This window comes from Perognathus longimembris, chromosome 16, assembly GCF_023159225.1.
Source record: "Perognathus longimembris pacificus isolate PPM17 chromosome 16, ASM2315922v1, whole genome shotgun sequence".
Lineage (NCBI taxonomy): Eukaryota > Metazoa > Chordata > Mammalia > Rodentia > Heteromyidae > Perognathus > Perognathus longimembris.
The window spans coordinates 32,027,511-32,052,295 of NC_063176.1; the positions used below are offsets into that span (position 1 = coordinate 32,027,511).

General features: G+C 34.6%; 1 protein-coding gene across 2 annotated transcripts in view; it reads left to right on the plus strand.

Annotated features, from left to right (window-relative positions):
• The window catches only part of Gabra2 (gamma-aminobutyric acid type A receptor subunit alpha2), a 134,087-nt gene that overhangs the window by 67,010 nt on the left and 42,292 nt on the right, over window positions 1-24,785 (plus strand). For both annotated transcript variants that reach the window (XM_048364540.1, XM_048364539.1), the window contains exons 3-5: window positions 3,193-3,260; window positions 18,729-18,949; window positions 20,996-21,078. In XM_048364540.1, the coding sequence (XP_048220497.1) occupies window positions 3,193-3,260; window positions 18,729-18,949; window positions 20,996-21,078 (372 nt within the window). The remainder of the gene's footprint in view (window positions 1-3,192; window positions 3,261-18,728; window positions 18,950-20,995; window positions 21,079-24,785) is intronic.

The window sequence follows — 24,785 nt, forward strand, 5'->3', positions numbered from 1 at the left end:
GTACAATTTGTTATCTTGAATATTTTAATGCATCTGATGAAATTAGAAGTCTTAGCTCTCTATTTTATTTGCTTCTTTAAAGATTTTCAAAAATTTCTGTAAAAGAAGTTTTACTAGGTTGATTCCATGTCTTGTCTATGGTAAACAATGTTTCACTGAACATGGTTCTACTGGTAGCTTTAGTGTGGCCTTGTTTGTGATCTATTGGATAAACAACCAGGAGTGGGATTATTGGGTCATAGGGAAGCTCTATGTTTAGTCTTTTGAAGAACCTCCACATTACTTTCTAGTTTGGATGAACAAGTTTACCTTTTTAACAATAGTGTAGCAGAGTTCTCTTTTGGAAACACCCCAGGTGCCCCTAACGTAACTAATGGTCCAAAAATGTGGAAAATATACACAAAGGAATTCTACACATCCTTTGGAAAGAATGTATTGTACAATTCATAAGTAAATAGAAAGAATTGGAAAAAAGTATATTAAATGAAGTAAGTTAGACTCAAAGGTTTCGTGGTTCCCTCTCTGTTGTAACTATAATGTGCCTATAAATCTACAAGTAAACAAACAGGACTGAAAAAGACAAAAATACACTGGACATGACATGTCCATGACATGTACATAATATGTACAAGACACTAGACAATCACACAGTGAGATTTAGAAGAGGATCACCATGGCTCAATAGTTATGTGCATATGATTATATAAAATGATGTTTATCTAAATTAACTCCAAGAAATGGGAACAAAAAGATTTTTGCTGCTTTGCTCTTTTTATTTCTCTCCTTTGTCACTGTTTTTGATTTGTGTACCTTTGGTAATATATGTACGTTAAACTGTTTTGGAGAAGTGGAAACACAGAAATGGTGTGACTAAGGGTGAACAAATGCATATAGCACTATGTTGAAAATGAATTATTGCCTGGGCACTGGTGGCTCATGCCTGTAATCCTAGATACTCATGAGGCTGAATTCTGAGGATTGCTGTTCAAAGCCAGCCTGGGTAGGAAAGTCTGTGAGAAACTTATCTCCAATTAACCACAAAAAAAAAAAGTGGCTCTGTGGCTCAAATGGTAGAGTGTTAGTCATGAACTGGAGAGCTCCGGGACAGTGCCCAGGCCCTCAATTCAAGCCCCATAACCGAGGGAAGAAAATGAATTATAGAACTCGTGGGGGAAGGGGATCAGGATGTGAAAATTGGGAGAAAACGAGGGAAGAGGTATCATTGTTCAAAAAGATATGTTCTCATTACCTGACTTACATAATTGTATCCCCTCTGAACACCACTTTTGCAAAAACAATAACAAAGGAAGAAAAAGGAATTTTTTACTGTTATTGTTGACTGAATTACTCAGTGAAGGGTGATTTTTATGAGTCAATTTAAACTCTTCTTGGTACTATTTATACATTTATTTGTCTTTCTTGTGAAGTATTTTAGATATGCAGAAAAGTAAAGGGAATAATATGATTTATTCAACAACCACTTTAATCAAATTCTGATTAGAAATGAATAGGATCATCTTTATAATATGGGAAATTCATTCTGTCCCCAAAGTACACTGCTGCTGACCATTCTTCTCTTCTAGTGGTAGCTGCCATTCTGTGTCTGATGATTCTCCCTAAGGAATTTTCTTCTATGCTGTTCCCCCATCTTTATTTCTATTAAAATATCTAGTATCAGCTCACAAGGTTTCACCTACAGAGAAATCTATAAGTAGGTTTTCTTTCACATATCACACTGGTGGTATTTACAGAGCCAAAGATATTATCTGGCAATCAATTATTCTCAGGAAACTTGTGGTGGATGTTTCATCGGAGATCTGTTTAGTCTTCGGAAGTTTTGGTGGGCTGGGAATTACTGCTTTCTTCAGGTTCACTCTTTACCTGTGCTTGTCTTTGTTACTTCCCTGAGAACTTATTACTTAAATTTTCAACGTGGTTCCCTGCTTTCATGAACATCAGGTGCCCTTTCCTGGTGAGTAATGACAGTGATGGATGTGCACTTCCAATGCTGATGAAATACTTCTGAAAAAGTTTGTCAACCATGGTGGAAATGGATTACTTATTCAAGTATACAACATCTAGCACATAACAGATATATAGTGAGCATTCCTTTTATCATATGAACAGAAGTGGTACACTATGTATTCTTAAAGAGCTTGAATATGGTTGGGGAGACAGATCAAACACCAAACAAAAAGTGGTTAACATGTTAAAGCATGGGAATAACAGCATTTAGTTAATTGTGGTATAGTTAACAGGTTACCAAAAATTCAATCTTTGCACTTCAGGTATTCTTAAGTATATTTAAAGGTAAATTTGTTTATAGGTAATTTAGTATGATTAATGAGGTATTTACACTTACTTCTGTGCTGCTGAACAGTAAGTATTTTTATAATAATGTGAAGTATAATTATGCGTAACATTTTTGTGATTCATAGATAAGACATACTGATTTGTACATCTCTATAAAATCATAGGTCTCTACTATCATATTTTGAATACAGTGGCCCAAGCCTATAATTATAATTCCTTGGGAGGTTGGTATTGGAGAATTTTTTCAGGCCAATCCATACAAAAGTTTCCTGAGACCCCATCTCACTCAATTGCTGTGGGAGGATGGTGGGATGTGGTTGAATACAGCTGCAATTTCCAGGGACACAGGGAAACACAAGTAGGAAGGTAGGAGGATCATGGGTCAAGTTGGCATAAAGTGAGTTCTAACCTGAAAAATAACCAATTAAAAGTGGGCTGAAGACATGACTGTGGTGTTGTAATACCTCCTTAGCAAGTGCAAGGTCCTGATCTTCTTCTTCATGCAAAGAGAGACTGAAGTCCTTATTTTAAACATCACACTTAGAACTATATTTTATAATAACCATGTTTTCTTGTCACTACTGCTGATGAATTTGTTTTTACGAGTTTACTTAAGATGGAATCTGGAAAATATTTTTATACTAAACAATAGTCTGACCAAAAACAATGCTGAGTACAAATCTGTTCTCCAAATAAGGTCAGAATATTTTTAGATACAAGTTTATGTTGTTTGTGAACATTGCAAAGAAAATGCAAAGCAGGACTTAAATTTATCACCCAGCTTTCTAAAAAATTCAGGTGCTCAAATCTTCCTATTTCATGTGACTCTAACTATGTAACTTCTATAATCACTCTTTTTTTTTTATCCCCTTCCACTAGACAGTATTACTGAAGTCTTCACAAACATCTACGTGACCAGTTTTGGCCCAGTATCTGACACTGATATGGTGAGTTTTTTCCTATTTAATAGTGCTTTTATTCTATACTGTAAAGTGGTATGTAATTGAGATGAAATACTTTTTACTGCTATAGAATTACATCTGTGTCTCATGTCTAACCAGATACACAGGAAGCACAGGATATCAACCTGTTTATAAGAAGGAGCTCAGGACCAACTTGTTGCACTTGGCCTTTTATATCTTATATGCTTTACAAAGCTTATCTTACCACTACATTGTTAAATAATTCAAACTGTGAAAACAATACAATAAAATAATGGTATTACTGACAAAAATTTTCTGGGATTCATGTAGCTGCTCTGACTTCTTAAGTATGTTCAGTTTTATTGACAGTTGTGATGGTTATTTCTATTTAATATTTTCATAGGCGCTGAGCAAAGTAAGTGCCTGTCATGCATTCTGTTCATAGAGCAGGAACATATAAACTAGCATTTTTAATGGAATGTGGTAATTTTTGGATTCTATGGGACTGGTGTTTATTTGTTTATTTTTAATCAGATGGACAAAAGAAGAAAATTAGTCTGGTATGTTAGAAGCTAGTGTTCTGGCATCACCAAGATAAACCACTGACCATGATTATTTTAGAAATCAGTTGTGCATGTCTTCTCAGAACTCTGTATTTCTTTAATAGAAATTTTTCCTGAAGTAATATTGTCTTTGCTGGTGGCTCACATCTTTAATCCTAGCTATTCAGGAGGCTGAAATCTGAAGGTCATGGTTCAATGCCAGCCCAGGCATTGATTAACCACTAGAAAGATAGATAAATAGATAGATAGATGATAGATAGATAGATAGATAGATAGATAGATAGATAGATAATCCCCCCCCCCCCCGACACACACACTGGTGTCATGTCATATACCATCCTCCATCTCATGTCTGACTTTGTATTTTCTGAATGCATATGTCTTTGTCCTGTGCCACCTCCCACACCTCCTCAAGTTTGTGGCCCATAATCATATTCATGCCACAGCCATTCTTCACTCCAGAACCCAATGTCACTTTAAAGATCCATCTGCTTTATGGCCCAGGGAGTGAGAGTTTGAGAAGCTTTTCCTTTCCCTTTGGATCAATCATTCCTCACCATGCCATCTTTCCCCAACTTCTTTCCTTTCACTGATAACCCAAGGGGAAAGTTGACAGTTTGGAAAATTTCCACCTGGATAGGCAAACAAAGCCAAAATAAACCCTTTTGTTTCGGGCACTCATGAACATTATTAGTTAATTTATAAGGACATGCCTGCCTTTCCATTAGGGTGAAGAAGTGCTATTTTTATAATAAGCAAAATTTTGCTGTTCTTTCTGTCAGAAGCACTATCTGAGTTGATCCTCACCTTTAGGAGGTACAAAGCATAATCAGTTCTATAAATTTGTTAAAATATAGAATGTGAAGATTTAAAAGCTAGCCATGGTAAGCTTGTAATATCACTAGTCAGAGGGTACATTTTCCTTGATCCCCTGTGTCAGGGGATCCATGTATTGCAAAGACAAGGAGAGTGGATTTTGGAGGTGATGCAATTAATCAAGCACTGTTGTTCACTATGCTGTGTAATACATGAGGATACAGTGAGGATGAGCATTTGTTGTAACTTAGCAGATTCTATTTGGTGTTTGGGAAAATAGAAGGAAAAAAGATGAAACTTGGAGAAAATAAGATTGAATCATATTAATCCTATACATGTAAAAGTCAGACACACATAAAGAACATATACTTGGGTTTAATTCGACTAGGGAAGATGTAGCCCAGTTAACATATGCATTTAAAGACAGACTTCTCAGAAGAAGATGTAAGACTGGCCAAAATACATGCAATGAAAAGTTCAACATATCTGGCCATAAAATGCTAATTAAAACAACATTGAAATTCACCCTCACCCTAGTTAAAATGGCCACTATCAAGTAAATTAACAGTAACAGAAGCTGGTCAAGAGATGGCTAAACAGAATGCTACTACACTGTTGGTGGGAAAGTAACTTATTTAACCACTCAAGAAATTGGTATGGAGGTTTTTCAAAGACTAAACATAGAGTTTCTCTATGACCCAGCAATTCCACCAATGGGAATTTATCCAAAAGAGTACAGAAGAAATCAGATTAAAACTTCCAGTACAACCATGTTCATTGCAGTGTTGTCTGTGATAGCCAAGATGCCTTCAGTGGATGAATGGATCAAGACTACATGGTATATACACAATGGAATTCTAGGCTGCCACCAAAAGGAAAGATATTGTACCATTCATAAGGAAATGGAAAGACTTGGAAATAGTTTTATTAAGTGAAGTAAGCCAGACCTAAAGAAACATAGGTTGCATGGTTTCCCTCATTTGTTGCAACTAGAATATGCCTATAAATCTACAAGTAAATTCACTGGATGCTAAAGACAAAAGAAAGTACACTTGGACATGATAAATTATACAGGACTTTAGACAATCACACAGTGAGAACAAAGGTGGATATGCTTAGGACAGGATCACAAAGGTTCAACAGCTATGTGCATATGGCCATATAAAATGCTGTTTAATGAAATGAAATCAAAGAAATGGAAACAAGAGGTTTTCTTCTTTTGTTTTTCTTTTTTTCCCTCCTTTGTCACTATTTTTATTTTTTCTACCTTTTTTCTTGTATGTAAGTTTACCTGTTTTGAGGAGGTTTGGGGAAAGCACAAAATAATAAGATAATGAATGAAAAACACAGCAGTAATACTAGAAATTGAACTATAAAACTGCGGTGGGGGCATTGAGAGGGAAATACTTGGATAAAATGTGGGAAAAGTTCACACTGTCCAAAAAGAAATTTTCTTATTACCTGACTTATGTAACTGTAACTCCTCTGTACATAACTTTTACAAATATACATGTGTCTGTGCGTGTGTATATATCTCTGTGTGCATACCCCCCAAAGAAAAAAATATGCATTTTATGAAGAGAAAGAATTTTGTTTTCATGGTAGATTACTCTTCTGGAAAGCAAGACAAATAATGAGGAAGAATTTGGATAAATGTATTTGTGTTTAATATAGTCTTTGTCTATGATCCTGAATAGAAATAAATATCAAAACAATGGGAATGGAAAACAACTACATTTATACATATATCTAATGCCCACAAGATATGGAGATATGTACAAAAGCAATTTATATTTCTTGTTCAATTTAATAAATATTACTTTATGATTATGTACACATAAGCAATGGACAATTGTGTTCCCCCTAAGAGACCCTCCTTTGGTCTCACAGTGTATGAATGCCTAAAGTCCTATGTAAATTTTATGTCCTGGTGTATTTTAGATCTAGCTTCTGGATATGAGAGGAACCGTGCCATTTCTCTTTCTGAATTTGGCCTACCTCACTTTACCGTATAGGTTCTAGGTCCATCCATTTCCCTGAAAGTGACATATTATATTTCTAATGACTGTAAAATTCCATTCTGTATAGGTACCACATTTTTGGGATCTGCTTATCTGTTATAAGGCATCTCAGAAGCAATTTCTTTTATTTTTTTTTAAATGAGGATTATTTTTTCTCTTTTTATTTCTCCTTTTTTATTTGTTGTCAAAATGATGTTCAGAAGTGTTACAGTTTCATGAGTAAGGAAGTGAGTACATTTCTTATCAAACTTGTTACCTCCTCCTTCATTTTTCTCCCACATTCCCCCTGCCCTAACACCCTCCCGATTGTACAGCTGGTTTACAGTATATTGTCTTGTAAGTATTACTGTTGCATTGGTTCGCCTTTTACCCTTTGTTTTTCCATTTTGATGCTCACCTTCCCTTCCCTAGTTCTGATAAATGTATATACAATTTCTTAATGAGAAAGTACAAGATAAATTTAATGATATGTTCTATAGAATAGCTGGCACACTTATATTTCTTTGCACTGTGCAATACTCATAACAAAGCTAAACCCTTAAGTTGTCCTGTTCAGTTCAGTGATAAAGATGTGTTGTGACATTAGCCTGAGAGGAAAAAGCCACATAGCAAAAAGAATTAAGAACCAAAGAACAAACAGACACATACTTGTAAGCACACTTACATGCACAAGCATGAATATGTGGCCGTCACAGAATCGTTAGTATAATTATCTGAAGAAAGTTACATATCTAACTTGTAATTCTTTTTTTTTTTTTTTTTTTTTTTTTTTGCCAGTCCTGGTGCTTGGACTCAGGGCCTGAGCACTATCCCTGGCTTCCTTTTGCTCAAGGCTAGCACTCTGCCACTTGGGCCATAGCACCACTTCTGGCCGTTTCCCATATATGTGGTGCTGAGGAATCGAACCCAGGGCTTCAAGTATATGAGGCAAGTGCTCTTGCCACTAGGCCATATTCCCAGCCCCCTAAACTTGTAATTCTATATTCGAATTACAGAGTCTACAATAAACTGAAAATATTTACTTACACATTTAAAAAGTTCATGAATATGAAAACAATTAAACCTTGGAGTATAAAAAATAGCTGACAATTGACCAGCTTTGTAGTATTCTTTTTTTTAAATTTATTTTCTTGGATACTGGAGACAAACATCTTTATTAAAGATACTACCAAAATTTTGGCAAACATTTCAAAACAGATTTGTAAACATAATAGTTCCCTTTTCAACTGGCAGCACTTTGAAAAGACAATATGATAAGACAACACAACTTGAATCAACATTAGTTCAAAACCCTTATATTTTTTACCATATAACTTATGTTCGCACATGATGAAACAAGTGATAATTTAAATCAATGTCAACAGATAAAACTCTACGAAATGAAAGTTTGTGCTGTTTGATGAATCACAGTATGTTATGGTTAAATATATCTGCTTTTTCTTATATTCCTGGCATCCAGGATGAAAAAAAAATATTTAAATATACATTTCTTGTAGGTAATAGCTTCTTTTCATATATCTCTCCTTAAAAAATACTTTATAACAATATATAAATAGGTTACCTACACATTTAATTTTATAATTTTTCCCCTAAACTGTAGATCTGCTTCATTTTTATATCTTATCAATTTCTGCCCTACATTAATAAAGCTTACAAACTGTTGAAATGGAAATGCTTTTGTCTTCTAAAATATAAGAAAGTAGCAATTTGACAGAGAAAACAAACAAAACCCTCCAGTAACACTTGTCATTTGTTTAACCTGAGTGTCGGGCCTACTGGTGGTAGCAGCTTCTTTCCTTCATGCACACTCAACATCCACATCAGCTTTGCACACATACAGGTCGAGCATATGTTACAGATGCTGGTAGGCCACAGTGTGCTTCCCAGTGCTCTCCTCATTGGGAAGCAGCATAGCTAATGATGAACCACACCATGTACACAATTGGCAAACACCTTAAGGCAACCATTGCAATGGGGGGTTAGCTTGCAGGGTAGATTTAATATTCTAGATCAAGTCAGCATATATATATATATATGTATATATATAATGTGTGTTTATAACAATCTACACACATACTCCCACATCTCCCTATATTTTAACCCTCCAAAACAATGTTTTATTTTTTGTATTTTGTGCAAATATCTAAATAGTCTACCATTTAAGCAAAGAGTTCCCATTAAGAAAGGCCAGAAAGTAGCCTTATGTTTATCCAAAACCATTTCACCTTGCACATTATTGTGGTTGTTTAATACACACAACTTTGAAGTGTGGACATTGGATCCCCAATATCTAGAAAAAGTCATTTCTTATGACAAACACAAGCTCTCAAGGAAAAGGAAAATGATTTGAAGTATAGACACTGGATCACCAATATCTAAAAAAAAAAAAAAAGCAAAGAAAAGAAAAGTTTCTGTTCATAAATAAAAGTCTTGAGAAGGGAGTGGGGGTGGGGAGAAGTCCAGGAAAAGAAAACAGCTTCTTGCCTAGTATTCTTGTTACTTTTCTGGCTTTGTAATAGGACATATTTTCCTAAATTAATGAACATTTTCAGTTAGTGCATATTCTTTCATACATAACATGTAAATATTAAATGCTTTACTCAAACTTATACTAAGTACTTCAATCAAAGGATATCTGTTGCTCAGTGCTATTGTTAGAACATGAACAATGGCAACTTCAAAGTAATACAGAGACTTTTGATCCAGGATTTACCTTTGTGCTATAAGAATCAGTGTAGGGCCTGGGTATTTAGCTAAGTGGAGGAGCACTTGCCTGGCAAGTGCAACACCCTGAATTTGGTCCTTAGCTCTTAAAAAAAGTGTAGAAAAGAATGAGTCAAATAAATGTAAATCAGGTTTGTTATTTACATTGATTCTTTTGGTTGGTACTTCTCTCCTATGAGAAAACACACAGTGTGATCTCTTTAATCCTAAAATTTCCCATTGGAATGTTGTGTAGTTCATTAGTTAAAATCATTGAGACATTTACAGACTTATTAGATCTTAATAGCTTCTTGAAATTTCCCACTGGACTTATCTGGTACCTTTTATTAGATGTTGTTACATGGAAATGTAGTTACCTAAGGAAACCTTCAATGCACACTGAAAACACTACATTAAAGGCAAAGTTTGCCAAGTTTAAAACTGGCACATAGACATTGATTATTGGAGTGTTACTAATATTTTTGCAAAGCTGAAGGTTAGAATTGGAGGGCATTCACTTATATAGCAGATATTTTCTAATCACGTCCTAAAATGTATAAAGTTGTTGCATTAGGGTCACTATGAGTAAGCATTAAATGGTTACTTCTTGGCCTTATTTTAAGATCTATGCACTCATAATAGCCAATGAAGGGTATATAAATTGACATCCAATAATTAAGTATGTGGTTATATGCATACCCTAAAAAACCTACCTCAAGACTCATGGAAAGTTAGGGTATGGATTCAGGGCATAGGCAAGGAAAGATTTCTGTAGTCCAGTAGATTATACTGAAGAAAAGATAAGGAAATTTTAGGTAAAAATCAGGAGATGACTATGGAGCAGACTACCATATTGTGATGAAGACAGAAAGACCTGAAAAGCCTTACAAGATCTCCATTCTGTAGATTTGACAGACTTACTGATGTCTCGTTCGTAAAAGTTGAAGAGACAGCATAAATATTTGGAAGATTTTGTTGGATGGTGATACCATTCACAAGTATATGTTGCATAGGAACAAGGGATTTCTTTGGTTTTGTTTTGTTTCATTGGGGACACTTGAGTTTTCGCACCAATATCGATGTTTAGGTATCAGAAGATGGCATATAGTAAACTGATTGTAATTGAAACCACAGATTTATATAGCATTGTGCAAGGAGAGTAGAGTGAAAACATATTCCTAACTTTATAGAAAGTCTAGAACATATCTATTTAAAGGACAGAAAGAGGATTTAAGTGACTGTAAATGGGACTTTCTTCTTTTCACTTCAATCATGATTTTCTTTTCTCCACTTTGACTCTGAACAGCTGACTTTAGAAACTAAAGTATTTTATTCTGTATCAGTTGTAATGACATAAAACTGCTAGATGTGCATGTCACAGCCTTCTACCACAATGGGAATTTGTAACCTAGAAGTTCATATAGCTCATCTGGTAATACGTAAGCCCATGGTGAAACCTCACAAATGAATGGGGCAACAGTTCCAGAGAGGAGGGCAGGTAACTGCAGTTGCCTCCGTCCATTACTCTCCCATGTTAGGGAGAGTTGTATGAAATTAATACCTCAAGTCTTGGTTCTTTTGGTTTCTGAAGTGGGAGAAACATTCCTGAACACCCTTCCTGTTCTTTTGTATAAACCACATAACAAAGAAACTATAATTTCTGAACACAATAGTGATTTTCAAAGTGTGAGTTGCAGAGATTGAATGCTCATTTTACAGATTGCAAGTCTGAACCTTGTTCTTTTTTGGGGGGAGAGCCACACACATCCTGGCATGCCTGGAGGAAGGGTCAACGATTTATTGATTGGTCTCTCTCCTACACATTTTCCAGGATCGATCATTACATGGAGACTGACATGCAAGGGCAATTCTCAGATCCCAGGAAAACTATGCCAATGGCTGCTTATATAACAACAGGACAATGTGGGTTTAAGAATATCAGTATAGGAAAAACTTAATCATGTCCTATTTTTTGTCAATTTAAGAAAAATGTTTAAATATGTCATTAGATTAATCATGGTAAAAGAAAGCAGACTGCTATGGGTGGAGTGTGTGGGAGGTGAGGACGTGGGAAGAGAGTGCAGCCAACCCTGCTCAGCAGCCTGGCTGAGCAAGGAGGCTAGGCAGAGGGCAGCAGTGTTAAGGGATTATCATTCTCAGTGAGGCTTTTATTTTCATCGCAGTAAACTGAATATGCCAGCATCTTTCGTACCTCTCTGCCCTTGCTCATTTCCCCTGTTCCTGTTCCCCTTCTCTCTTCCTTTCCTAACTGGGGATCTTATATGTCTGGATTCAAAGCCATGCTCAAATTCACTTTTCTTTGTTTTGGTGACATTGCATACAGGATTGTAAAGCTCTCTTTGTGTTTTCTGCTTCACTACAGGTTAGGTGACTAGAAGAATGACTGTGATTTAAACAGGATTCACTAAGTAGCCACTGTGTCTGCCACAGGGCTGGGTGCATGAGTATACTATAGCCAGTGGTGGCCTTTCACAGGATAATAGGGGGCCACATAGAAAACCCATTAGTTTAAGAGCGTATGATAATACCTTTCTTAAAATATTTCAGATGAATATGGTGTGTGAGAGGATGTGAGTTGGAGGATCTATGATTTGCAAAAGTGTCTGGAAGAAGAAGATAGCTGTGAGAACAAAGACTACCTAAGGCCACCTATGAAAGAAGAATATTTTATTTCAAAGTAGAAGAGCTTACAAGTTAGTGGAATGACAAAATGTAGAATAACTGGAGCCTTGTATGCAATTAGGGACTTAATGGGAGATGGGATGGAAAACTATTCATCATCAAGTCGTGAAGGTAATCCATTCCCCAGGAGTTGGAAGTATGACAAACTGAAACTTTAAACTGGATTATTACATATATTCACATATTTTTTGAGATACTAGGGGTTGAACTCGGAGCCTTGTACTTCTGTTACTCTACCATTGAGCCACAAATCCAAGACCTTTTTGTATGAGGTTATTTTTCAGATAGGGTCTTGGATTTTTTTTGTCAATACTATCCTTGGCTTGGGATCTTCCTGTCTCTGCTTCACTCATAGCTGGGAGTTTCACTTCATTGTTCCTTAATTGGTTCCCCTTCATGCTTGCATCTTGCCTTATTGCTTTGCCTAGGAATTATAGTACTATATTGAAGAGGAGTATAGAGAGCATACATCCTTGTCTTACTCTTCAGACGTTTAGATGCCCCTCCTCTCCTTTTCCAGATTGGTTCCCAGCTGAGGGATGGGCCGTGGGAGGTTAATCATGTTGTCTGCTTCTTCCCTTCGTTCTGAGTTTTCCAGAATGGAGATAAGAAAAAAGGGAAATTATCTTTTTACCTAATTTATTATATTAGTTATTCTCTATCAACAATCAATTCCACCAGTATTAGATAAATGGTATGTAAACACTGGCGTGTGGTTGGGACACATTTGTGATTTCTACTCAGAGAAATAAGAGCAAGTAGCTTGTTCTCTGAGGGCATTCTTCTGTGGCATCCAGCTCAGTTCCCTGGCCCTGGCATTTTCCACTTTGACCATGTATTTCTGTACATTCTCTCTGATGAGATTCATATTTCACTGTGTAGAAAAGTAGTTAGAAGGGCACTTTGAGGGTGACTTATATTAGGCTACCTTCCATGATGTTCAATCTATTTTCTAAAACTTACCTGTATCATCTCTTTTCATCCTTGCACATATGCCAGCAGGTAAGTTCTATTGCTGTCCTCATTTCTTTCCAATAAATCAACTCTAATACTGAGAGATTAAGTAATCTACTCAAGATGAGGTACTCTGAGCCACCTACTTCCTTTATCACATATGTCTATTGAATATTATTACTATTTTGTTTTTATGCCATTCCTGGGGCTTGAACTGAGTCAGGGCCTGGGTACTGTCCCTGAGCTTTTTGGCTTAAGGCTAGTACTCTAACACTTAATCTGCCCATGTTGTTTTGATGACCTTACTTCAAGTGTTTTTTCACATATAATGTAATTGAAAGAACATGATATTCAGAAGCACATGGGGTTGAGCTGAAAACCACTTTTCAAAAATTTTGAATATTATTATAAAAATTTAAGTGATAAAATTTGTATTAAAATTAGTTCACATCTGTATACTATAACTAGTATTCACTGGATATTCTGTACCAGAGAATCAGAGTTTTTTTGTGTAGTAAATCTTTCCTGAGAACTAGTTATAGAGGAAAAGCTCACATATCTCACAATGACTGCATGCTATCACTGGGGTGTTCTGCTGTTTCTGTTTGAGCATCTTTGTTTAGTAGAGCTTTATGATCTTGTACAAGTAGAGTTTATCGGCACTCTGCTGCTCTGTTCTGAAGTGTCCAAATCTTTTGTGATTTTTGCAACAGTCATACTGTGTTATTTTTTTTTTTGTAGCTCCCCTTTCGTGTCAACTAAAATCTTTAAGCTTTACTGTTTTCATATATTCCAAGAGTGTTTTTTATTTAATTGCCCCATACCTGGCTCATAAACTGTATTTTTCTCCATTATAGGAGAAACACACTGATTGGAACTTACTCAGGTGAAAGTAGTTTTTTTTTTTTTCTTAGCAAAATGGGTATAGTGAAATGAATTTAGTACGTTTAAATACACTTAGTGACTCAAAGTAAACAAGAATCACTCTAAGGTTAGTCCTGCATTTTAGTTGTGATTTTTGTGAGTAGGTATAATTCTTCAGAAGCTGTCTACAAGCATAGATTTACAATTAGTGTGCTAAGGCACTAAAGAACATGCTGTCTTTACTAAGTTAACGTACTCTTGAAAGCATGTTTATATAATAGGCTGTGCAAAAGATAGTGTCTTTCTTATATGCAGTGGAAATTATGTAAATAAACACTAAAGGAGTTTGCTATACAAAGGGAGAGTTTTAGTACCTGTAAAAACATTGGATCCTTGTTTGGTTTTGCTCCTATAAGTTTTGAATAAAAGAATCTTACTAAAAATATCTAGGACAACAACTATAGAAGGAAGAAGTTGGATTAAACTTTTCCTCTAAGCAATTTATTTAATCTTGCAGTCTTTTGATCTTTAACTTTTCATTGATGTTTTTGTGTCATATGTAATATATTGCACTTTGATCAAACTCGTCTCATCTGATTCTGTTTTTTGAATCTCCTTTTGACTTCTTATTTTAAAAAATTATTAACGGGTTTTATTATGCTATCTTTACCATACTTACCCTATCATTTCCCCTTTTCTTAACCTTCACTTACTCTTTTATTTCTCCTTCTTTCCCCCAATGGTTCCTCCTTAAATATTACAATTCATATTGTTATCATTAACAATTATATTTCTCACATAAGGAAAAATGTGTATTGGTCTTTTTCAGCCTTAATTATCTTATATGACATGATCAACTACAGTTTTAGCTGCTTTCATACTACAAAATAATTTTTCCTTATGTCTACATAATACTTTATTATGAACATATATACCATATACAATGAGTTAGTTGAATAAGAAACAGACAACCTTAAAGCAAAATAAGTAAATTGAATGAAATCATGAAAAAAGAAATTTATAGCAGAATTTATAGATTAGAATTTATATTAAATAGATGAAAGTATATTAAACAGAACACAATGTAGACATTTATAATTTAATTAATAATATTACTAATAATGAACATCAGAAAATGCTCTAGATTTCATAAGTTAACAGATAAGTCCACATAGTAAGAGTATTGAACTATTTTATGCTAATTAGTCTAACTTAACTGACATTGTCTGTCTAGATCAAGTTGCAAAGAAATGAGATAGTTCCTATACTGCTTGTGAGAGCATACCGTCCAGGATTTCCATTTGACAATATCTTGTTAGTTTAAGTTGTGCATATCATAAATCCGAGAAATATCACTAATAGAATCAATCTAAGGTATGGTTAGCTTATTATGGCCCTTGGCCAGAACTTTCCAGCTGTTGATTTTTGTGAACAGCCTTTTGTTGGAACATGGCCATGCTCATTCACTTACATATTGTTTATGGTTGTTTTCACACTCTAGTCATAGAATTGAGTAGTTGTGACATAGGCCATAAGCCTATAAATCTTAAAATATTCACTAGCTACACACTTTACAGTAAAAACTTGAGGAGAGTCAGTGGGAAGGGGTTGGGAGGGGTGAAAGTGGGAAAAAACAAGGGAGAGGGTGACAATGTTCAACAAGAAATATACTGATTACCTTACTTATGTAACTGATCTGACATCATCCTTACAATAAAATTACATTAAATTAAAAAGTAAGGCAGTATGATCTCATTTTTAAAATCAATGTCAGTTTATCCTTGTGTATGTACATATATATACATGTGAATATGTATGTGTGAATGATAAAACAAATCTTAGAAGAAGATACAGAGGGCATTCAAGTTGTTATACTAGTTTGCAACGAAATGAAATTGCATATTAAAAAACAGATGCCCACTTGAGGGGGTGACAGGGTTGCAAGAGATATTGAGGATGGAGGAAGGTATGACATTGGTCAAGATGCATTGTATTCATAAACTGACATGTTGAATTGAAACCCTCTTTTACAACTATTAAAGATATTTTTTAAGAATAATTTAAAAAATAAATTATTGAATAAATGGTACAATAAAGCATACTTACATAAAATTTTTTTTAAAAACTTGATGACCTCTGGTCTCCAGTAATTCTCATACTTTGTGCTAGAAGCTTTAAACAAAAATGTCCATAGCAAGTTCAGTTGTGATAGTGAAAAGCTGGAAATAGAAAAAATACATAAGAATAAGGGGGAAAAGATGTATATCGTCAGGAGATAAAGATATATATTGATGGTAAAATAGTCTGCTAATATGTTACTATATTGCAGTGAAAATAAAGCATTAGATATATTGATGTAATAAAGTTCAACGAATTAACTGCAAAATACATTTATCAGAAATATATGCAGTATGATATAATTTATATAAGTATTTAAAATACACCACTTAGTACACTTATGCAGTAAATTTGTAAATACATATGAATGATAGCAAACAAATTCAAGAGAATTCTTTCCTCAGGGATTAGGGAAATGAAACTCTACAAGGAAATGGAACAAAAGAGGAAGGCTTCAAAATATATTTGTGAGAGTATATCTGCCAAATGATAGATACAAGATGCTTGTGATATTCTTTTTACTGTTTTACTTGTCTGAGAAGAAAAGTCAAATTAAGTTCAAATACAGACCATGGTCACTTTATTGACAATTACTGAGTTACTGGGGAGGCAGAAAATGCAGATATAGTTGTGATTTAAATCATCATGCCATCACACAGTTTCACAAAGATACAAAGGTTTTTTTGGGTTTTTTTTTTTTTTTTGCTTTTTTCCCCGTTATAGTATTTAAGACATAGTTGTGAGCAGAGTTTACCATTCAGGCTGGTGGGAGCATTCCTCCACTTGGGGAATGACTGGGAGTATAGATTTTGTTAAAGTTGCATGGAGGATGATGGGTGGGTATGAAAGATAGAGATACACAACTTGTGGATATATTGGCAAGACTCACCCGGATCACAGTGAAGGTTCAAAGACAAATAGTATTCTTTAAAACAAGTTTTAAGAAGAAACCTCCAAATTCTGTTGGTAAACTTTGAATATCTCCTGTGCTGTGTGGTTGGTCTCCAAGAGCTGATTGTGACACCAATCACATTGTAAGCAGATAAAAGCTCTTCTTGTCTTACAGAAATGGACAATTGAATTTGAAGTTACAGTTAAAAATATTTTAGAAGGGCTCTATTGTTCAGTAGATGTCATGAGGATTCATATTGGGCTTGAACTTGAGAGATCACTGTTGGAAAGAAATACTTGCATAAATACTTAACTACAGTGCAAATATCTTTCAATTTAACATTATTATTTTAGGTTCCCTTTAGATGGAAATAAATATTGAGAAACAAATAAGTAGGGCATAACGTGTAAAGATGGACTGGATTATACAATGTTCCTCCATTGGTAATCTTTATCTCCTGATTACATGCCATTATTTGTTGTTGGTTCTTTTTTATCATCATTACTCATTCAGATTATCATAAATTCATAGGAATAATTCAGGTGATTCTTGGAAATTATTAAGTTAATTCAGATTTGTATAAATGATATAATGTTTTGTAAATATGGACATGTTAATCTGACCTTTTAATCAAAATAATTTTGGTTTAGTGCCATTGTCAGTTGCTAATGTTCAAAGATGGATAACTGGTTTTGTGTTCACAGTATCCTCTTGGAATTTCTGATTTGAGTTTTGTAATGGAACATCTTATTGATTTCTAATTTTTTTGCAAATATACATTGACAAAACTTTTAACATCTTGTTGAATACAATTAAGCACAAATCTTAATTTCATATCTGATTTCAGATGCATACATCCCTAAATAGAGAAGAATTAAGAAAGAAATGACATGATAGAAGAAGAAAATATGAAAAGGGAGAGTTTCAGCTAAGTTAACAGATTGGGAAATAGTAATAGAGATAAACCACTAACAGGGTTATCTGACTTTTTTTTTCTACCAGTCCTAGGGCTTGAACTCAGGACCTCAGCACTGTCCTTGAGCTTCTTTTGCTCAAGGTTAACACTCTACCACTTGAGCTACGGTACACTTCTGGGTTTTGTGTGTATGTGGTACTGAGGAATTGAACCCAAGGCTTCATGCATGCTAGGCAAGCACTCTACCACTAAACCACATTCCCAGTCAAGGTGTCTGTTTTTAAGGAGAAGTTTGTTTGCAAAATGTTTGTACTTTTAATGTGCTAATAACTTGTTGAATCTAATATTAAAATTAATTTGATGAATGAAATGTATTGAAATTATCATTCCCTAACATTTTTGGTTAATAATATAGCTCGAAAAATTATTTAATTAGCAAAAAAGAAACATGATATTCTATAGTTTCCTTGGTAACAGGATATAATGAGTCATGTCAGGGTTCTTAGAAGTTGATTCTTGTCATTTTGCTATTATTTATTTATTTATTTTGCTATTGAGAAGGTTAGCTTTGAGGTTTTTTTCTCCCTTAAGATACCTTACCTCAATCCTCCATACCCTTGTAGCACAAACCCTCTAGAAAAACCTTTAAATTATGCAGTAAAGCATTTTTTCTCTTGAGCTCTGGCTCAACAGGAAAGCTAAGCAAAATAAATATATTTTTTACTTTTGCAAGAGGTGTTAAGTATGTAAATAGTCTTTATGCCAGTGCATAAAGCAACACTGATGGATAAGTGAAACAAATAATCTTTCGGATTAGTGACTTCTCTCCAGATAGATGTCTCTACAAACTATTTAGAAGATTATTTTGGTTGGAATTTTGTTATGCCCTATTATATCTAAAATATGTTTTATTTTCAAAGGAAATGTCATATTATTTTTCAGGAATATACAATTGATGTGTTCTTTCGTCAAAAATGGAAAGATGAAAGACTAAAGTTTAAAGGCCCTATGAATATCCTTCGCCTTAACAATTTAATGGCTAGCAAAATCTGGACTCCAGACACATTCTTTCACAATGGGAAAAAGTCAGTAGCTCATAACATGACAATGCCAAACAAGCTGCTTCGAATCCAAGATGATGGGACTCTGCTGTACACAATGAGGTAGGTGTTAGCATTGAGAAATACACTAAACAACCACCCCATTGTAATTACCAAATATTAGCAAAGTTGTACATTTTTCTAACAGATTATTAAGGTACTCATAATATACATTCTCAATGCTTGGTTATAGGAGTAATGTTGGTGAATTTGATATTCATTTTAGTGTTTTTAAACCTAAGGACTCTACTTAATAATAGAAATTATTTTTGTCTATTACTTTTATACTATATTCTGATTGAAAACAATTTAATACTATGATCTGAATTTTTTTATAGCCAAAGAAATAATTTCATTAATCGTAATCAAAGAGTTATGGCACTAAAAATTATATGATTTTGAATGATAATTTCACCTAGCTTAATATTCTAATCCCCTCATAAAGTTACCAAAGACTCAAAGGTAATTGATAGTTTTTATTTTTGAAGTAATTTTTTATTAAATAAATTAGATGCCTCAATTATATGTATTAGAATGAATCTTCTAGTTCCTTTATTATAATCAAATCTGTCATAAAACCTCAATTTTATATGTTCAACTAAAATTGCTAGTACTAACAGTTGTTCATACTAATAGCTATTCTATCTTAACTATTCTTACTAATGAATACATTACTTGTATTATGTGACAAAGTAGAAAATCACTAATCTAATGAAATGATATAAAATTAAAAGTCAATGTTTATTAGAGATTTGAAACATGGATTGCTGTCATTAGCATTATATACACATTTCTATTTAAAAAGCTTCCAATGGAAGTACTGGCTATCCCTCTAATTTTTTGAAATCTGGAAGGCAGTCTGACATAGTGCTCCTGATAATCTTATGCTTTGATTATTGACCCACATTAAAAAAGGAAATGATTGTAAATTTGAGATTTTAACAAAATATAGACAGAGCACATATAATTTTAGAAAATATTTCGTCAGATGTTTTTTTTTTGAAAATGTTTTTATTTCAGATTTACTACTGTGTAAGTCACATAATCTTCGCAAAACAAAAGTTCATTACTGCTGTGTACACCTGTTAGATAAAACATTCTGTACAGTAGTAGGTCCATGATTCCTAAGGAACAGGGAAGTAGTAATTGCCAAAGGACCTCTAGTGCATTTCACTTAGGAAAACCACTCTTAATCACAGACACAAAGCAATCCAGGGAAATTTCCCATTCCCTCACTTGAAAGTGCTAACAGCATTTTATAATGACATAAATGCCTTAAGTTACCACACAACGTATGAAACAAATAAGGTTGCTGCATAGGTTGGTACTTTTACACTTAAATATTTCTATTATACTACCACCTATTTAACTGCCATTTAGTAATACATAAAAATTAAAAGTCTATGTTCTCAAAGCAGTTGCCTGATTTTTCTGTGCAGTGTCTGGTAAACTGAGAGTATTTAAATACTACTAGAAATATGTAAGTTACAACAACAAATTTTGGCCACATTTGCTCTACTTAATTAGGATAGATTTTTCTAAAGACTTCAGTTTAGAATCTGCTTCATTTACTTTTCTCTATGTAAAATGGGATAATTAATACCTGTCTATACAATACATTTTCTATGACTGCTCTTCATTACTTTTACTATGATGAGATTCTAAAAAGTTTTATTTAATATTTATTACTATAGGATTGCTGTATTAAGTTTGTTTTATCAATGTTGAAGACATCAAATGGAAAAATAGTATTCTTTTTAAACTGTGGTATTTATTTTTTTCAATCCAGATTTATACATTACCAGTGAGATTAGTGGAAAAGCAGCCCTTCAAAATGTACATATAATTTTTTTTTGCTTCTCAAGCTACAAAGTACAAAATGATTGATTAAAGTATTATTTTGATGATGATGATTATTATTACTTATGTTCCTATTTATATATAAGACAATGTCTAGTGAGACATCTCCTAAGTGTAAATGTGAATCGACTCAACATGAAGTTCCAGCAAAAATTGCAACCGATCATTGATTCTACTGACAACAATGGATACGTGATGTTTCTTGTTTTGCCAATTTACTTAAACAAAGAGTGGAATTTTGATTTTCAGGCTTACAGTGCAAGCTGAATGTCCAATGCACTTGGAGGATTTTCCAATGGATGCTCATTCGTGTCCTCTGAAATTTGGCAGCTGTAAGTATGAGGTGGAAAGTACATGTTTGCAACCAATAACATCAGGAATTCAGTGGCCACATTGCATCATGCAGTTTCTTCTCATGTTGAGGAATACTTAATACCTATGAAGTAGAATACAGTAATAAATGGCATGATGATTGTACTCAAGAAGCTAGTTGGATAGCCCCATGGTAGTCTCAAATATTTTCATCAGGCATTTTTTTTTAATGCTACAATGCTGCAGTGAGTAAAACAAACACAATTGTACATGAATAAAACCAAGCTAGGAGGGCTGGGACTATGGCCTAGTGGCAAGAGTGCTGGCCTCGTATACATGAAACCCTTGGTTCGATTCCTCAGCACCACATATATAGAAAATGGCCAGAAGCAGCCCTGTGGCTCAAGTGGCAGACTGCTAGCCTTGAGCTAAAAGAAGCCAGGGACAGTGCTCAGGCCCTGAGTTCAAGCCCCAGGTCTGGCCAAAAAAACAGCAAAAAATAAACAAGCAAACAAAAAACAGAAAAGAACCAAGCTAGGAGCACTTAGAAGGTTAAAATTATAGATTACTCTCTTTTATCTAGAATGTTTTTAAAATAATAAATTTATTTTTATTAGCCAAGAATGTATTACATGTGGTTGATTTTATTGCTTTCCATCAGTCGGTTGCAAAAATCAGGCATAGAAGCTGAGCCTTGGCAGTTTTCCCCCTTAAAATAAATGTAAAGGAGATGATGTCATTGGATTGCTACATGCAAGCACTCTCTGTGTGCACAGAGCATTTCTAAAGGGCTCTATGCCTTTGGCAGTTCCTGAGGTTATGTCTTACATGTCAAGCAGAAGCAAATGCACTTCCAGAATAATGAAAAGGGGGAAGGTCACATCAGCTCCAGAGGCCCACACGACACTTCCAGGCAGATTCAGAATTCAATCCATGAACCTGGCTAAGAAGCTTCTCTCTTGTGTAAGCATGTCCCCTTTTCCAACCTGTTTTTAGAAATTGTGCTTTTTTTCTGACACCATCTTTATCCATTTTCTGCAGCTTTAGCATTTTTTATTTTTCTCTAGTGAATAGAAAGAAGTGCAGAGTTCAGTCTTGATTAAGAATCTGTGTGGCTGAGCATGTGTCAAGTGAAGGGAAAGATGATGGCTGATAGGAACTCAAGATGCTCTAATAATTTTGATGACCATCGTTTGTAGATTGAGAAGTTCAATTCTGTTTGCTTGGTGTATCTGCACAAATGATGTCAGTTCTCAGTTTCCTTGGAGAGCCTTCTCTTTGTTTAAGCACACAACTTCTCTTAATTGTCACGGAAAGCATCCCTTCAGAATTGGCATTCTTCCCCACAACATTTAAGACAGTCAGTCATGTTCCACTGTGTAAATGTTACACTGAGAAAAACCACAGCAGATGTAGCAGAAGAAAACACATCAGCATTGCATCACAAGTGGCATTAGAAGGAAGTCTGACAAGCCTCACCACAGCGAGAATTCATTCATGATGCAATAAGCATGTGAAAAGGAAAGAAACTTTTCAGTTGATTATTATTATAATTGTTATTATGATATCATATGTAAATGGTGTGAGTTATCTGTATTAAAAGTAAGCTGGGTGGGCATTGGTGGCTCACACCTGTAATCCTAGCTACTCAGGAGGCTGAGATCTGAGGATCGCAGTTCAAAGTCAGCCTGAGCAGAAATTTCCTGGTGAGACTCTTATCTTCAATTAACCACCAGAAAACTGGAAGTCGTGCTGTGGCTCAGAATGGTAGAGCACTAGCCTTGTGCTCAGGGTAGCCCCCAGGCTCTGAGCTCAAGACCCATAACTGCTAACAAGAAAAAAAAAGGGGGGGGGGATTAATTTACTTGAAAATACTTACAATTGACAAACAGATGCATGTAGAAACTAATGGAATATTACATACACGAGAGTCTATTTTTCTGATTCCATATATCATCATTTCCACTCAAAAGTTTTGTTAAGTATTCTATGCTTAATTATTGTTGGTGTATTATGCTTTTCATAGTTGTATTTGCACCAGGTACATGAACACTGCACATATTTTCTATTGATTCTTGTCTATAGCAAGTGTTTGATGCATATATGCTAAAGGACTAGACAGCAGTTGAAGTGACAGACCAGGAAACAAGCCAGAACATAGCATGGCAACAGAGAATAGTTTTCCAGAAGCAGGCATGCATTCTCTTCTAGTCATTTACTCCTCTCTTACATAGAAACCCTCTAAAGTGATTGCATAAGAGAAGCATCTCTCTTAAATGCTTGCTCTTATTCACTCACTTATGTTTGGGCTTTCCTCAATTTACTTGAATTCATTTCTTTCTGAAAAATGGAAGTATATGGTTTAATTATTTGTACTATCACAAAGAAATGTCAGATGTTTCCAGCTCCTTAGCACTTTTAGGATAAAAATGAAAAGCTAAAAATAATTGAACTTTTTGGGAGGCTACAAAATATTAGGAGTCAGTATCATCTACAGAATGTAGCATTAATTATTGAATGACATTAAATAAAATTATTAAATTAGCTTAATTTATGGTGGAATGTACAGTTCTCCTTTTTTCTGTTTTCCTCTTTACACTTAATTGAAAAACAATGACATAGCCTCGGGTTTAGTTCTTTCTTGTGTTCAGTGCCTCAAGTCCACATTTCATGATTTTCTGCTTTGTGTTCTCTCACTTAGACCCAATCCAAAAACTGAAATGTAGTAGACTCCTAACTAATGAAATGCAGTAACTTCTGTTTTATTTTAATTTTATTTTATATATTGGTCGTAATGGTGTTTGAACTCAGGGACTTGTGTTCTACCACTTGAGCCATGCCTCTTGCCCAGGTTTTCCTTTAGTTACATCTGAATTAGGGTTTTGCTTCCCACTTATGTTTCCCACAATAGTGGTCCTCTTGATGACATGCCTAGACTGTGGTCTATACACTGTGGGCTTTCTTTCTCTGAGATGGTAGGTATGTGCCATTGCCTTTAGTTTCTCTCTGTTGCAGTGCAGTTTGGAAAAGTTTTCTGGCAGGGCTGGCCTTGAACCATAATCCTCCCAATCTCAATTTCCCAGGTAGCTAGGGGTACAGATGTGAGCCACTGGCACCTGACTCTGCTCGTTTAATAGACCTGGAAAGGTTGTCATCCATTTCCTATAATGTATTTTTGAGTTCTTCAATTTCCATTTTTCATGTCCATGAATAGCAATAACAATATGGAGTTCATCACTGATCTAATCAGAACAAGCTGAGAACTTGTGACAGATATGAACTAGATGGGCTCTGCCTCTCTTACTCATATCATACTCATTTCTGAAGAATGCCATCAGTTTATAAGCTTTCATTTCACTTATGCTTAAAAGTAACATGAAAAATCAAAAGTGACATAATCGCAATTACTTTGAAACTCTTATAATTTATTGAGATTCACAAGTGAGGGATATCATGAAGGCTTTCTAATGCAAAGTGACACTTGCAGTATAGCTTTTTGATGTGCTCAATTGTATGACATTTGAAATTTTTTTGTGAGAGAGATCCAGGATATGTATTCATGGGGGAAACAAAACAAGGCACTTGATCTGCAAATGATTTGCCCGATAACTGCATTACTAAGTTATTAATTTAATCATCGCAGTAGAATCATTAGTCATTATTTCAAATTAATTACTAAGCAATTTAGACCTTAGAGCAAGTAGAATTTATTCATATGCAAATATTA